Source organism: Scyliorhinus torazame, chromosome 4, assembly GCF_047496885.1.
Source record: "Scyliorhinus torazame isolate Kashiwa2021f chromosome 4, sScyTor2.1, whole genome shotgun sequence".
NCBI lineage: Eukaryota > Metazoa > Chordata > Chondrichthyes > Carcharhiniformes > Scyliorhinidae > Scyliorhinus > Scyliorhinus torazame.
This window is the reverse complement of record NC_092710.1, coordinates 109,657,628-109,671,714: the sequence shown is the minus strand read 5'-3', so window position 1 is coordinate 109,671,714 and position 14,087 is coordinate 109,657,628. Positions and strand designations below refer to the sequence as shown.

At 46.9% G+C, this 14,087-nt stretch overlaps 1 protein-coding gene across 1 annotated transcript in view; it reads left to right on the top strand.

The window, feature by feature from the left end:
• trim67 (tripartite motif containing 67) overlaps nt 1–14,087 on the top strand; it is a 68,366-nt gene that overhangs the window by 28,628 nt on the left and 25,651 nt on the right. The window contains exons 5-7 of the mRNA XM_072498469.1: nt 1,932–2,085; nt 3,937–4,094; nt 8,823–8,961. Of these exons, the coding sequence (XP_072354570.1) occupies nt 1,932–2,085; nt 3,937–4,094; nt 8,823–8,961 (451 nt within the window). The remainder of the gene's footprint in view (nt 1–1,931; nt 2,086–3,936; nt 4,095–8,822; nt 8,962–14,087) is intronic.

The following is a 14,087-nucleotide window of genomic DNA, read 5'->3' as shown; positions in this document are numbered from 1 at the left end:
AACAGAAGCCCTTTCATCTTTTAAAACAAAGTTGGATAAATATATGAAGTAGGGATGAGAAGCAATAGGGTTCATTTTGCATCTCTCTTGCAATGAGCTGGCACAGGTACAATGGGGGTCATTTTAACTGTGGACAATGATGTGAAATCAGTGATCACAAATTAGCCACCCATTGTGTACCTTATCCATATTACTTTGTGAAGTCACTAGGAGAAGGAATCAAGTGTGGTGTGCAATGGTAGCCAAATTGATATTGCCCATTCTACACCATTGTCCATTAGAACTTAGGGCAGAGGGCAGCACGATGGCGTAGTGGTTAATACTGCTGCATTACTGCGTGAGGTCCCAGGTTTGACCCCAGCTCTGGGTCACTGTCCGTGTGGAGTTTGCACCCCCACAACCCAAAGATGTGCAGGGTAGGTGGATTGGCCACGCTAAATTGCCCCTTAATTGGAAAAAATGAATTGGGTACTCTAAATTTATATTTAAAAAAAAAGGACTAGGGACAGAAGCAGGAGTAGGTCATTTGGCCCTTCGAACCTACTCCAGCCTTCCGTTACATCACAACTGATCTGGTTGTGGTCTCGGTTCCATTTTGCTGTCTGCCGCTATAACCCTTGACTCCCATGTGTAACAAAAATCTGGCTAACTCGGCCATGAATAAATTTGAAGATCCAGCCTTCACTACCTTCTTGCAAAGAGAATTCCACACTCTAATGACCCTCTGAAATAAAATATATTCTCCTGTCTTAAAAGGGATTTCTCTCATTCTTAAACCATGCCCCCAAAGTTCTAGTTTCCCCCCTTTATTACTAGAGAAATAGAGGAGAAAAGCAAGGAATTTATGATAAACTATGGAAAAAACACTGGTCAGGCCTCAATTGGAGCAGTGTGTTCATTTCTGGGCAGTGCACTTTAGGACAGGTGCCAAGGTGCTGGAGAGGGTGCAGAAGAGATTTATGAGAATGCTACCAGGTATGAGGAGCTTCCGTTATGTGGCCGGACTGAAAAATTGGTGTTCTTACAGTAGATTTGATAATGGTGTTCAAAGCTTAAATGGCTTTGATAGAGTAAATTGAGGAATTGTTCTGAGTGGCAGAAGGCTAGGTGATTGGTAAAAGAACCAGAGGGACAGAAGAAAACATTTTTATACCATGAATTGTTATGATCTGCAATACATTTGCCTGAATAAGTGGCAAAAGCAGATTCAATAGTAATGTTCAAAAGAAAATTGGATAAATATTTGAAGGAAAAAAATTATAGAACTATTGGATAAGAACAGAGGAGTGAGACGAACTGGATAGCTCTTTCAAAGAGCTGCAACACACTTGGTAGGCAAATGGCAGCTTCTTGTTAGCGGCATTATTCTGTTTGTAAACAATTAGTCATAGAATTTTACAGCACAGAAAGCGACCCTTTGATCCATCATGTCTGCACCAGACATCAAGCACCTATCTATTCTAATCCCATTTTCCAGCATTTGGGGCATAGCCTTGTATGCTGTGACGTTTCAAGAGCTCATCTAAATGCTTCTTAAATGTTGTGAGGGTTCCGCCTTTACCACCCTTTCAGGCAGAGTTCCAGATTCCCACCATCCTCTGGGTGAAAAGGTTTTTCCTCAAATCCCCTCTAAACCTCCTGCCCATTACCTTAAACGTATGCCCCCTGTTTATTGACCCCCTTCTACTAAGGGGAAATGTTTCTTCCTACCGACCCTATCTATGTCCCTCATAGTTTTGTATGCCTCAATGAGGTTCCCCCTCGGCCTTCTCTGCTCTAAGGAAAACATTCCCAGCCTACCCAGCCTCTCTTTATAGCAAAATGCTGCATCCTGTGCCAGTTCCATACTTGAACATTCATCTGAAACAAATTTGAATTTAAAATTCACTGTTAAAATTGACAATGCATCATATGAAGTGCTGTGGTTCTAGATTTCAGATGCTTTAATCAAGCGTGTGCAAGTGTCTCAGGAGCAGTGGGTTAAAGGAGCTTTGGAACCCAAAATAAACCCTGAATTTGACCTGACGCTCGACAATGGTCCAATACTGCAGTCAATTCATCAACTTGATTTTATTCAAATGAAAAGTAAGTAACAATGTGTGAAGAAATTGGGCGGGAATCTCCGACCCCACCCCCCGCCGGATCGGAGAATCGCCGGGCGGGGCGGCGTGAATCCCGCCCCCGCTGGCTGCCGAATTCTCCGGCGCCCGGAATTGGCGGGGGCGGGAATCGCACTGCGCTGGTCGGCGGCCGCTGGCAGCGGCCCCCCGGCGATTCTCCGGCCCGCGATGGGCCGAATGGCAGCCCGTTTTTGCCAGTCCCGCCAGCGTAAATTGGAGTAGGTGCTTACCGGTGGGACCTGACGGCGCGGGCGGCCTCCAGGGTTCTTGGGGGGAGGGGGGGGGGGATGTGGCCCCAGGAGGTGCCCCCAGGAGGTGCCCCCACGGTGGTCAGGCCTGCGATCGGGGCCTACCAATCCGCAGACAGGCCTGTGCGTGGGGGCACTCTATTCCGCACCGGCAGCTGTAGCGGTCCGCCATTGCCGGTGCGGAAAGGAAGCCCTCTGCGCATGCGCGGGGATGACGCCAGCACACACTGGCGCTTCCGTGCATGCGCCGGCCGGCGGAGGCCCTTCGGCGCCGGTTGGCATGGCACCAAGCCCCTTCCCCGCCAGCCGGCGAGGAGCAAACCACTCTGGGGCGGGCCTAGCCCCTGAAGGTGCGGAGGATTCCGATCCTTTGGGGCGGCCCGTTGCCGGAGTGGTTCACGCCACTCCTCAGCGACGAGACTCCCCGCCCCGCCAGGTACGGGAGAATCCCGCCCATTATGTAATATGACTTGAGGTTAAAACTTGCAAGGGGGTCTTTTAGTTTATGCCAAGAACTTTACATGATGGTGGTCACACACCGACTGCATATTCAGGGAGTGGAAGCCCTTCCGATTGATGAAAGGCACCCCCAAATGACCCAGTGTTCATAGGGAGACATGTTTGCTATCAACCACTCCCTGGATCTGGGGCAAATCCTGCTGTGCCTGGTCCAGACTGAATATAGTCTGCTGCCTGGGCACATAAGGCATCCATCACAGTGCCAAAGTCTTTGGCGGCACAGGCAGTCTGACAGATCCTTGAAGGACAGACGCTGACAGTATACATATGGCCTGATGCGAGCACCTCCTTTACACCTCTTCCTTGGCCCATTGGACGGCCGGCAGTGGAGCCTCACCGGCTGCCCCCTGCTCTTCTGGGGCAGGCTCCTCTTGTGCAGGGTCCTCCTCGAGCAGGCCCTGTGCCTCTAGCCTCTGTGCGTCCGTAATGGCATCTGCGGCCAGGCAGATAGCGAGTATTGCTCGCTTGGGTGGGTGGAGTATTCCTTTGCCCATCCAAATCCAACAGACTTACATGGTGACCCTGATTTGCACTTCAGCTCCACCCCCATGTTCTCCTTCCCCCATCTCCCTGTACCACCAAACCCACCCCCTCAGCCGTTCCCCTCCTCGATATGTTGCCTTTCACACTGCACACCTGTCCCCATCAGTGAGTGGCACCGGGGAGCTTCTATCCTCACCACCCATCCCTGTCAACAGGGGTACCGGTGGCTGTTGCAACCCATGGGAGCGATAGGCTCTGCGGCCCCTGTCCTGTCTGATTGATTGATCACTCGTTTGTCATTGTAGCTTCTTTGATGTTACCCTTTCCTCTGTGCCAGAAGGTTGATTGGTTAAAAATCCTGTCCAATTTGAGTACATGATCTAGGCTTGTCAATATGGTTAATAGATGGATAAAGCTGAAACTGAGTGTAAATTCTTTGAACCACATCCTCTTAACGTAATTTTAAATCTCCATTTCTGAAACTATTGCCTTTGTGGAATTGGGAACTGATTTTAGGTTTATTAATGCTATTGTACAAAGGCAGAATTAGACTGAGGTGTGCTTAGTTCCTTCTGCAGTGCCACCTGCCCCAGTATTACAATTGGAGAAATGTTGTACTCACAATAACAATGCCACACTTGCATGGAAGGCACCACCACTCAACCAGACTCAGATTGAAGGCTACATCCTAGAACTCGATGATGGAAATGGTGGACATTTTCAGGTCAGCATTTCACTTTTCATATTGTCATGATATATTTGCAGCTGAAAATAACAAATAACAAATTTTCGCAATACTTCCGTTCAAATTTAGGAAAGTCGTCCTTTAATAATGATGACAGGGACTGATGATTGTAACTGGAATCTACCTGATGTGTCTGGCTCAGGAGCTCACTATGGGAAGATTTTCCCTGGTTGCTGTTCATAGAGAAATTACAAATGCTTTCTTTAAAAACGCATTCGCTTGAACAATGCATTGGGGAAACCGTCCCCTGTTTGATAGGTTTACCGAGCCATGTTGATCATTCACTAAATAGATTCTTCAACATTATTCTCTTCTAAACATCCAATTATAATCTTTTTGAACAATAGGGTTATCAATAGCTCAGACATGTGCCCTGGTCTGATTTCCATTTCATTTTACTTCTGAATTCATTTTTATTCACCATGCGTTCTTGCTGTTATAAAAGAACAGTATACAGACTCCAGTACTGTCCCGGAAGACAGAGCAAATTTGATGTCAGTTAAGAGTGACCATAATATAACTTTTGCCAGCTTTAACTCAAAAAGTTATCAAATGATCATAGCTCTGTTATGACACCATGGGCTAGTGCGTGGTCCGATCCATCCCCACTTGATCCGGAGTCACAGGTGAAATTAGATTTTATATTAATCAGATATTAACCCGTGACTTTCATTGAGTTAAACTGACTACAGTAACCAGGTTTATAAAATTTAAAAACAAGTAACATTTTATTATTAACGGTAGTTATTGCTGCCTCATGGCACCGAGGTCCCAGGTTCGATCCCAGCTCTGGGTCACTGTCCCTGTGGAGTTCGCACATTCTCCCGTTGTTTGCGTGGGTTTTGCCCCCACAACCCAAAAGATATGCAGGGTAGGTGGATTGGCCATGCTAAATTGCCCCTTAATTGGAAAAAGTGAGTGGTACTCTAAATTTAGTTTTATAAAATTAACAGTAATTATGGGGCGGCGTGGTGGAACCGTGGTTAGCATTGCTGCCTACGGTGCTGAGGATCTGGTTCGAACCCGGCCCAAGGTCACTGCCTGTGTGGAGTTTGCACATTCGCCCTGTGTCTGCGTGGTTTTACCCTCACAACCCAAAGATGTGGAGGTTAGGTGGATTGGCCACACTAAAATTTCCCCTTAATTGGAAAAAATTGGGTTCTCTACATTTATTTTTAAAAATATTAACAGTAATTATAATTAAATAGGCAAAAAGTACAACTGGCTATCTATTATCTGATTCCCAACTCACGCCCCTTTCTAACTCTTTCCTCCCCAGTGTGTCTGTATGTGTGTGTATATTATATATATATATCACACACAGACAAACAACACAGAGAAAAGGGTGGTTGAGAGGTGAGGTAAGTACAATAAATACACTTGGAACATGGATTCAGATGGATGTCTTCCAGTTAGTTTCTTTCTCAAGGTTAGGCCTTCAGTTGGGTATTTTCTTTTCCTTCAGCTTGTAATGATCTTCACTGCAGCCTCATAGAGACAGAAGGCAAATGTCGGCAGAGAGAGCGAGCAAACACAGCTCTTCTTCCTTTGAGGATCTAGAGGCTTCTGGCAAGCTCTCACAGAAAGCATGACGCTGGAACCTGTCGCTGACTGTTGTCAGGCAGAACACTGACCCTGTCCAACACACCGGTTGCAAGTTAGCCAATTGAAAAAACTTCCTCCAAAACCGGTTCCTAAGATTCACTCAGCACCGACAAGGCTGGTTGTTCCAAAGAACAAAGTAAAGTACAGCACAGGAACAGGCCCTTCAGCCCTCCAAGCCCGTGCCGACCATGCTGCTCGACTAAACTACAATCTTCTACACTTCCTGGGTCCGTATCCCTCTATTCCCATCCTATTCATGTATTTGTCAAGATGCACCTTAAATGTCACTATCGTCCCTGCTTCCACCACCTCCTCCGGCAGCAAGTTCCAGGCACCCACTACCCTCTTGGTAAAAAAACTTGCCTCGTACATCTACTCTAAATGCCCCTCGCACCTTAAACCTATGCCCCCTAGAAATTGACCCCTCTACCCTGGGGAAAAGTCTTTGACTATCCACTCTGTCTATGCCCCTCATAATTTTGTAGACCTCTATCAGGTCGCCCCTCAACCTCCGTCGTTCCAGTGAAAACAAACCGAGTTTATTCAACCGCTCCTCATAGCTAATGCCCTCCATTCCAGGCAACATCCTGGTAAATCTCTTCTGCACCCTCTCTAAAGCCTCCAAATCCTTCTGGTAGTGTGCCGACCAGAATTGAACACTATGGCGACCAGAATTGAACACTAATCCTCCAAAATACAAAACCTAGGAACACACTGTCCTGGCAAGCACTCTTCTACTGTGCACATTCTGATTATGGGTCCACGGCCCAATATAATAAAAAAAAAGAAATGGGAACAAAGGAAATAAACAGGAAGGACTCTTACACTACACATTGGATAGGAATATTTCAAATTATGAGCTGAATATGTTTGAGAATTGCACTCGTTTCAATGTTTATTGTGAGCAATATATTCAGGGCAACACGTCCCTATAATATTAGAAACATTGAATCCTTTGTTATTTCAATTCTTATATGTCCCTAGAATAGAAAAATTTAATCCATTTGTTATTTCAATTCTAATTACATGGTTTGATTGCCAAATTGGTTGTTGCTGAATATTATAGAAACCACTACAGGCAAACAAAGCTTATTGAAAACAAACTAAACTCTACCCTATAACTCAAGCTTGTGTACTTCATACATGGTAACAAAAAGTAGGCTTTGTTTCACGGTTGTCAAATAACCTCTGCGGTGAGATGTTAATGAATTTTGCTTGCAATTTGCTGTCATATCAACATATCTGTGGTTCAGCCAAATAACACACAAGCCTGTGTAATGTTCCACATGTAATACCAGTCCAATAACCAGGAATGAATGGATCTAAGCCCTTACATAATAATATTTTGAGTAATCAGTAAGCTTGATGTGAATGGCACAATGATTAATCATTCAATATGGATTTCAGCATATTAACCCTTCTGACTAATAGACTGCCTGCAAATAAACCTCTAAACTAAAGCAAATCTTCCTGAAATCATGGTAATGTATTAGACTCCCATGCTGATGAGTTATGTGTGTAATGTAATCGGTAACTAACATTTAGATTTATCTGCTTTCAGCTTGAAATAGCTGCTGTCCAATGGAAAGATAAATTAGCTACAGAACCCCTAGAGAATATTTTATTTAACTGATAGTCAAGCACCAGAAAAACGTATGAGCAAAATTCAGTATTCTTCTGATTTTTGGGTGTACAACAGGCACAACATGTACCAATATTTGAATCTGAGGACTTGTGCTTGACCTGTACTGTTAACCATAATGGTGCTTGCTGTTTCTAGACGGCTACTAAATCACCATTGGATAAATTGAAACATGTAAAGCTGAATCCCTCTGCAAAATGCAAGAAAATCTAGGCTAAATATCTGGGGTGGGATTCTCCTTTCTGGGGACTAAGTCCCCACGCCAGTGGGAAAACCGGCGTGAACCACTCCGGCGGCAACAGCCCCTGAAAGAGCCCCCCCCCCTCCCCGAGGACCGCCTCAGCCGACTTACCTGCCAGGTTCCGCCGCGTGGGACCATGTCTAACCCACGCCGGTGGACCTGGCCAAAAACGGACGGCCGCTCAGCCCATTGGGGCCTGGAGAATTGCCGGGGGGCCGCTGCCAACGATCCCCCGACCGGCGTGGCGTGAGCCCCGCCCCCGCCCGAAAACCGGCGCCTGAGAATACGGCAGCCAGTGTCGGGGCGGATTTCGCACCGCCCCCCGGGGATTCTCTGACCCGGTGGGGGGTCGGAGAATCCTGCTGCTGTTGTCTATTCTCAGACTAACTTTCCTGTTTTATAGCGCCTTCACCAGCAATAGGGGAAGTTGTTGATTTTATCCACTCTGGCACCGGGAGCATCTTCTCCTGGCATCACAGCCCTACCTCAATTTGCTGCTTCCCCCTACCCCTGCATGTTTCCCTCTACTCCAGGATTCAACAAAGTGCCGCATCCATCTAGCAGCAGTCCAAAATTCTGTCCTGTTATCAGGCAAGCTGTGTCTGGAGCCATGTCAGAGAGCAGCGCCTTTGCCTCCTTATTAAACCAGGCCCAAGATCCAATATCAGGTGAGCCTCAGGATTCCAGCTTATGCCCAAAATAGACAAAATTAATTTCCATCCTATATTTTTGACTGTTCCTTCCTCTCTGAAGGAGGATGGCGTTGAAAGTCACCACATACGAGAGATCCAGAAGGGATTTTTTCTTAAATTTTAAATATTTGCATTTCTTTGCTTCTGGCTAGGATAGATGGAATAAATTTTTGCACTTTATTTGTAACAGGACAAAATATTGAAATAAAACTGGAGAATTAAAAAAAATGGTTGTCTGGAAATTGTTTGCAATATTAATGTTCAGCCACTTGATGCTGAAAGAAAACTGGTTAACACCTTCATTTCAAAATAGCAGACAGGAATGTCATAAAAATGAACACTGAAAGCATTTGGCTTTGCAGAGTAGTTTCTTGGCTCATGTCATGGATGATGCTCCATTATATGGTAATTGTAATTTGTATGCCTGTGCCATTTATGCAACAAGGGAAGTATACACACCATAAGTACTGTTGTTCTGATCATGCATTGGCATTCTTAATTAACTGTTAGTGTTCTTGGAATTTCAGGAGGTGTACGTTGGCAAAGAAACTGTGTGCACAGTAGATGGACTTCAGTTCAACAGTGCCTACAATGCAAGAGTAAAAGCCTTTAACTCCGGGGGTGTTGGACCTTACAGTAAAACAGTTGTGTTGCAGACATCTGAGGGTGAGAGATAGTCAATACCAATTCAATCTTACAATGTTAAGAACTTCCGTGTAAATGTGTTTGATCAGAACTGACAGTATTATCTCTGAATTGTTTTAACTTTGCTGGAGATCTTAGCCACTGGATTTGTGTCTTGAGTAATAAAAGGGATGATAGGACAAAGCAAAAGGCGATGGTAAAGGGAGAAGTAAAGAAACAAAAAGATGGATCCAGAGGAGTAGCAAGTGCAAAAAAACAAATTGTCACCAATAACTGCTTTCCAAAAAATAAATGGGAGCAGATGCAAGGATCCAAAATTGTTGAATTCAGCTTTGGTGAGTCCAGTGTCTGACTGAAAGATGAGCCACTGTCCTTGATCTTACTTTGAACTTCATTTCACAAAATAGGGGGGTACGGTTCTACTGAGACTGCAGTGGAGAATTGAAATGACATGACCAGACGTTGAAGGTAAATTACCATCCCGGATCAGACTCCAACAGTGGCCAGGATACTGGACAAGAAACCCTAATGTTTTATTTTAATTTTGTAAGACTGTGAGGAAAGGATATCTCGCTCAAGGAGGGATTTCATGCAAAATAGGAATATGGTGTTTAAAACTAAATTTTATTACTAATACAGAATTAAAATATCTTTTTTTTTAAAATAATTGTTATTAAAGGTTTTCATAAAATATCAATAACAAAATGAGAAAGAAAAAAGAACCCAACAGGGGTAAGTGCAAAACACAATCTAAAAAAGCAACCCCCAAACCCCCCCCCCCCCCCCCCCCGTACCTAAATAATAAATTAACATTAACACCCCGACTTAAGACAACAGGCGTATACACCCCCTCAGACCCTTCCAGTGTAAATAACATAAACAAAAATAAAGTAACCCCCCCCCCCCCCCCCCACCCCCCGAGCTGCTGCTGCCATTGACCAATGTCTAGCGTTCTGCCAGAAAGTCTAAGAACGGTTGCCACCGCCTAAAGAACCCTTGTACCGACCCTCTCAAGGCGAATTTCACCCTCTCCAATTTAATGAACCCTGCCATATCGCTGATCCAGGATTCCACACTTGGGGGCCTCATATCTTTCCACTGAAGGAGAATCCTCCGCCGGGCTACCAGGGACACAAAGGCCAGAATTCCAGCCCCGCCTGCATGCTTCCTATCCCTTTGATCAGCTCCTCCAGCCCAATCGGGGGCCCCAGTCCCGCCACCAGTCCCTCTTCCACCTTTGGAAACCTCAATTGGTCCAGGAAACGGCAATTCCCTCCCTCCTCCCGTGGGGGCTCGGATCGGTACAATTCCTCGTAAAAGTCCCTGAAGACCCCATTGATGCCAACCCCACTCCGCACCACGCTCCCTCCCCTGTCCTTCACTCCCCCGATCTCCCTAGCTGCATCCCGCTTCCGAAGCTGATGCGCCAGCATCCGGCTTGCCTTTTCCCCATACTCGTAGACCGCCCCCTGGGCCCTCCTCCACTGCACCTCCGCCTTCCTGGTGGTGCGCCTCTTCATCAACAATCCTTCCTCAGGTTCTTCCGCATACCTCCTGTCTACCCTCACCATCTCCCCCACCAGCCTCTCCCTCTCCCCCCGCTCCTTGTGGGCCCTGATGGAGATCAGCTCTCCCCTCCCCACCGCCTTCAGTGCCTCCCATACCATCCCCACTCGGATCTCCCCGTTGTCGTTGGTCTCCAAGTACCTCTCTATACTTCCTCGGACCCGCTCGCCCACCTCCTCGTCCGCCAACAGTCCCACCTCCAAGCGCCACAGCGGGCGCTGGTCCCTCCTCCCCCATCTCCAAGTCCACCCAATGCGGGGCGTGGTCCGAAATGGCTATTGCTGAATACTCGGTATCCTCTACTCTCGCTATCAGCGCCCTACTCAAAATGAAAAAGTCGATTCGAGAATAAGCCTTATGGACATGTGAGAAGAATGAAAATTCCCTAGCCCCCGGCCTTGCAAATCTCCAAGGGTCCACCCCTCCCATTTGGTCCATAAATCCCCTCAACACTCTAGCCGCCGCCGGCTTCCTACCCGTCCTAGACCTGGAGCGATCCAGTGCAGGATCCAACACCGTGTTAAAGTCTCCCCCCATTATCAGGCCCCCCACTTCCAAGTCTGGGATCCGACCCAACATACGCCGCATAAAACCCGCATCGTCCCAGTTCGGAGCATACACATTGACCAGTACCACCCTCTCTCCCTGCAACTTACCACTTACCATTATGTACCTACCGCCATTATCTGCCACAATGCTCGACATTATCTGCCACAAGTTCTGCAGCTTTAACATCACCTTTTTAGCAATTCATTATTTTCAAGTGCAATGATCAGTACAAACTTTTTTAAAATTACAAATACTTTCTACAATGATTCAAATTTAATGAATCAAAAAATACTATTACACTTTGGTAAAATTGTTAAAAGCAACTGTGGTTTCAATATTAGCCCTTTCCATACAATTTGGCCACAGGATTCCCATTTTAATAAGCATTCCTGAGATTCCTGGGTATAAACATGCTCAATTCTGCCTCGAATAACACCTTCTTTCCCACCAAGATCGCCACCCCTCGATTTTTGGCATCTAGCCCCGAGTGAAACACCTGACCTACCCACCCTTTCCTCAGTCTTACCTGGTCTGCCACCTTCAGGTGTGTCTCCTGGAGCATAACCACATCCGTCTTGAGCCCTTTCAGGTGCGCGAACACGCGGGCCCGCTTAACCAACCCATTCAGTCCCCTTACATTCCAGGTTATCAGCCGGATTAGGGGGCTACCCGCCCTCCCTCCCCCGCCGACTAGCCATGACCCCTCCTCGGCCAGCCACGCGCCTGCACCCCACACCTGGCCCGTTCCCCACAGCGGCATACCCCCGTCTTGACCCACCCCACTCGCTCCAGCTCCTCCTTGATCTTACATGTTCTTTGAGAATGTTTTAAGTGATAGACCCTGAATCCTGTCAGAACAATGCAGGATCTCTAGCTGAAGTCTTCAGAAACTGTCTTCATATTTTGACATCCAGAACCAACTGCAAACTCCTGTCTGTCTCAACTCACTGTTGGAACTGCCTATCCTGTTCACAGGAAAATCTGCTTCTGGTCTCCCTTCATTTAAATCTTTGAGCTGCAGTGTGAATAGATGCTTGACTTCTGCTCACATGCCAAACTAAACTGAACTGCTTTTCTGCAAAATGCCTGGTAACTACTCCACAGCGAACCATCTTAATCCAGACAAAAATCCATTAGCCCAAGCTTTTACAATGCATTAATTGCACCTCTGGCTTGCAAAAACATAGTTGCCTTTTAAACCAGGGTTTTTAAAATCACTACTGCAGCAGTCATCCACGCACTAACCCCGACTTTTAACCTTACTGCACCAAATACGTATAATACAGTATATTTGAAATTCCTACATTAATCACAGGTCTCTCTTCTAGACTGAACAGAGATGGTCTGCAAGGTGGTCCCCACTCTGGACTCAGTCTCTCCAATGAAGAAGAGACCATGGGAAGGGTTCTTCATTTGAGAGACTATGTTGTCCAGCCAGAGCTGAATTGCACCTGGTTTACGCTCACGCTGGGAGCACAAATCAGAAAATGATTCTCAATCCTTAGCCATACAAATTTTTGCATGGCGAGAATGGTGAAGAATTCTTGAGGGAATCACGCTATCGGGCCGCCATTTTGAGCGGGCAGCCTGATAACGAGGTCCTGCAGCTGCCCTCCCCCGCAATACAATTCAGCTCCTCCCCAGGATTTTCTGGGTCACTCCCCTTCACCCTGGTAGAAGGGTGACCCAACCCACCCTCACCAAAGTCCCCTGATTAAAGAGATCCCCTAAATAAAGAGACCACTCCTGCAGAGACCCCCTAAATAAAAAGATATCTGACTTCTTTAATTTGGGGTCTTTGGGGGGGTGTCTCTTTATTTAGGGGTCTCGGGGGAGGGGGTGTCTCTTTAATTAGGAGATCTCTGTGGGGGGTCTCTTTAATTAGAAGCGGGGTAGGGAGGTCTGGTGGGGGTTGGTGGGCAAGTCTTGCATTGTTGGGAGGGGTGGGGGGGGGCAACTTCCTTAAAGAGTTACCCCCTTGGCCCACCGCAAGGTCCACTGCATCAGGTATAAACTTGTCAGAACCAACACCAGTTCTCGCCCACATGATTCCCTGCCCAGAGGACCGGAGAATCACGAGGGCTGGAGAAAATGGTGTCCAGCCTATTAATAGGATGTAAATGGGTCTTAATGATCCATTTGCATCCTCCCACTGGCACGGGGCACGAACCTCCACCTGATGCCAGATGGGAACGGGAGCATCTAATCCTATTTTTTCCCCAATGCTGGAGTCTCCGCCACATCGGGAACTCTGTAATGGGCAGTGGAGAATCCAACCCCACACCTTGTGCAACAAACCCAGCCCATGAACTAAATTGAAAGAAATACAAAAATTGCTGTTTAACCTGGAAGGAGTGTCCTTGCATGGTTAGAATGGAAGAGGTATGGGGGGTAGCATGGTGGCACAGTGGTTAGCACTGCCTCACGGCACCAAGGTCCCAGGTTCAATCCCGGCTCAGGGTCACTATCTGTGTGGGTTTCAGCCCCACAACCCAAAGATGTGCAGGGTAGGTGGATTGGCCACGCTAAATTGCCCCTTAATTGGAAAAACTTAATTGGGTATTCTAAATTTTAAAAAAAAGAATGGAAGAGGTGTTGCATGGGAAGGTGCCTTAGGAAGGGTGAAGAGGTGTTGAGGGTGATTTAGGACTGGAGCACCATGTCATGGAGGAAACAGTCCCTTCGGAGACTCGTTGGTTAGCGGACGCCCATTGTATTAGGGGTATTTGTGTTTCGCTTTGGGTGTTTCAGAGAGTTTGCAAGAGGTCCCGGGTTCAAATCCTGGATGCGCCCTTTGCTGTTGTTTCCTTGAGGCAGCACGGTGGCATAACAGTGCTAACCACTGCTGCCTCACCGCACCAGGGACCCGGGTTCAATTCCAGTCTTGGGTGACTGTCTATGTGGAGTTTGCACTTTTTCCAGGGTCTCCTCCGGGTGCTCCGCTTTCCTCCCACAGTCGAAAGATGTTCAGGTTATGTGGATTGGCCATGTTAAATTGCCCCTTAGTGTCCCTTAGGTGGGGCTATGGGGGA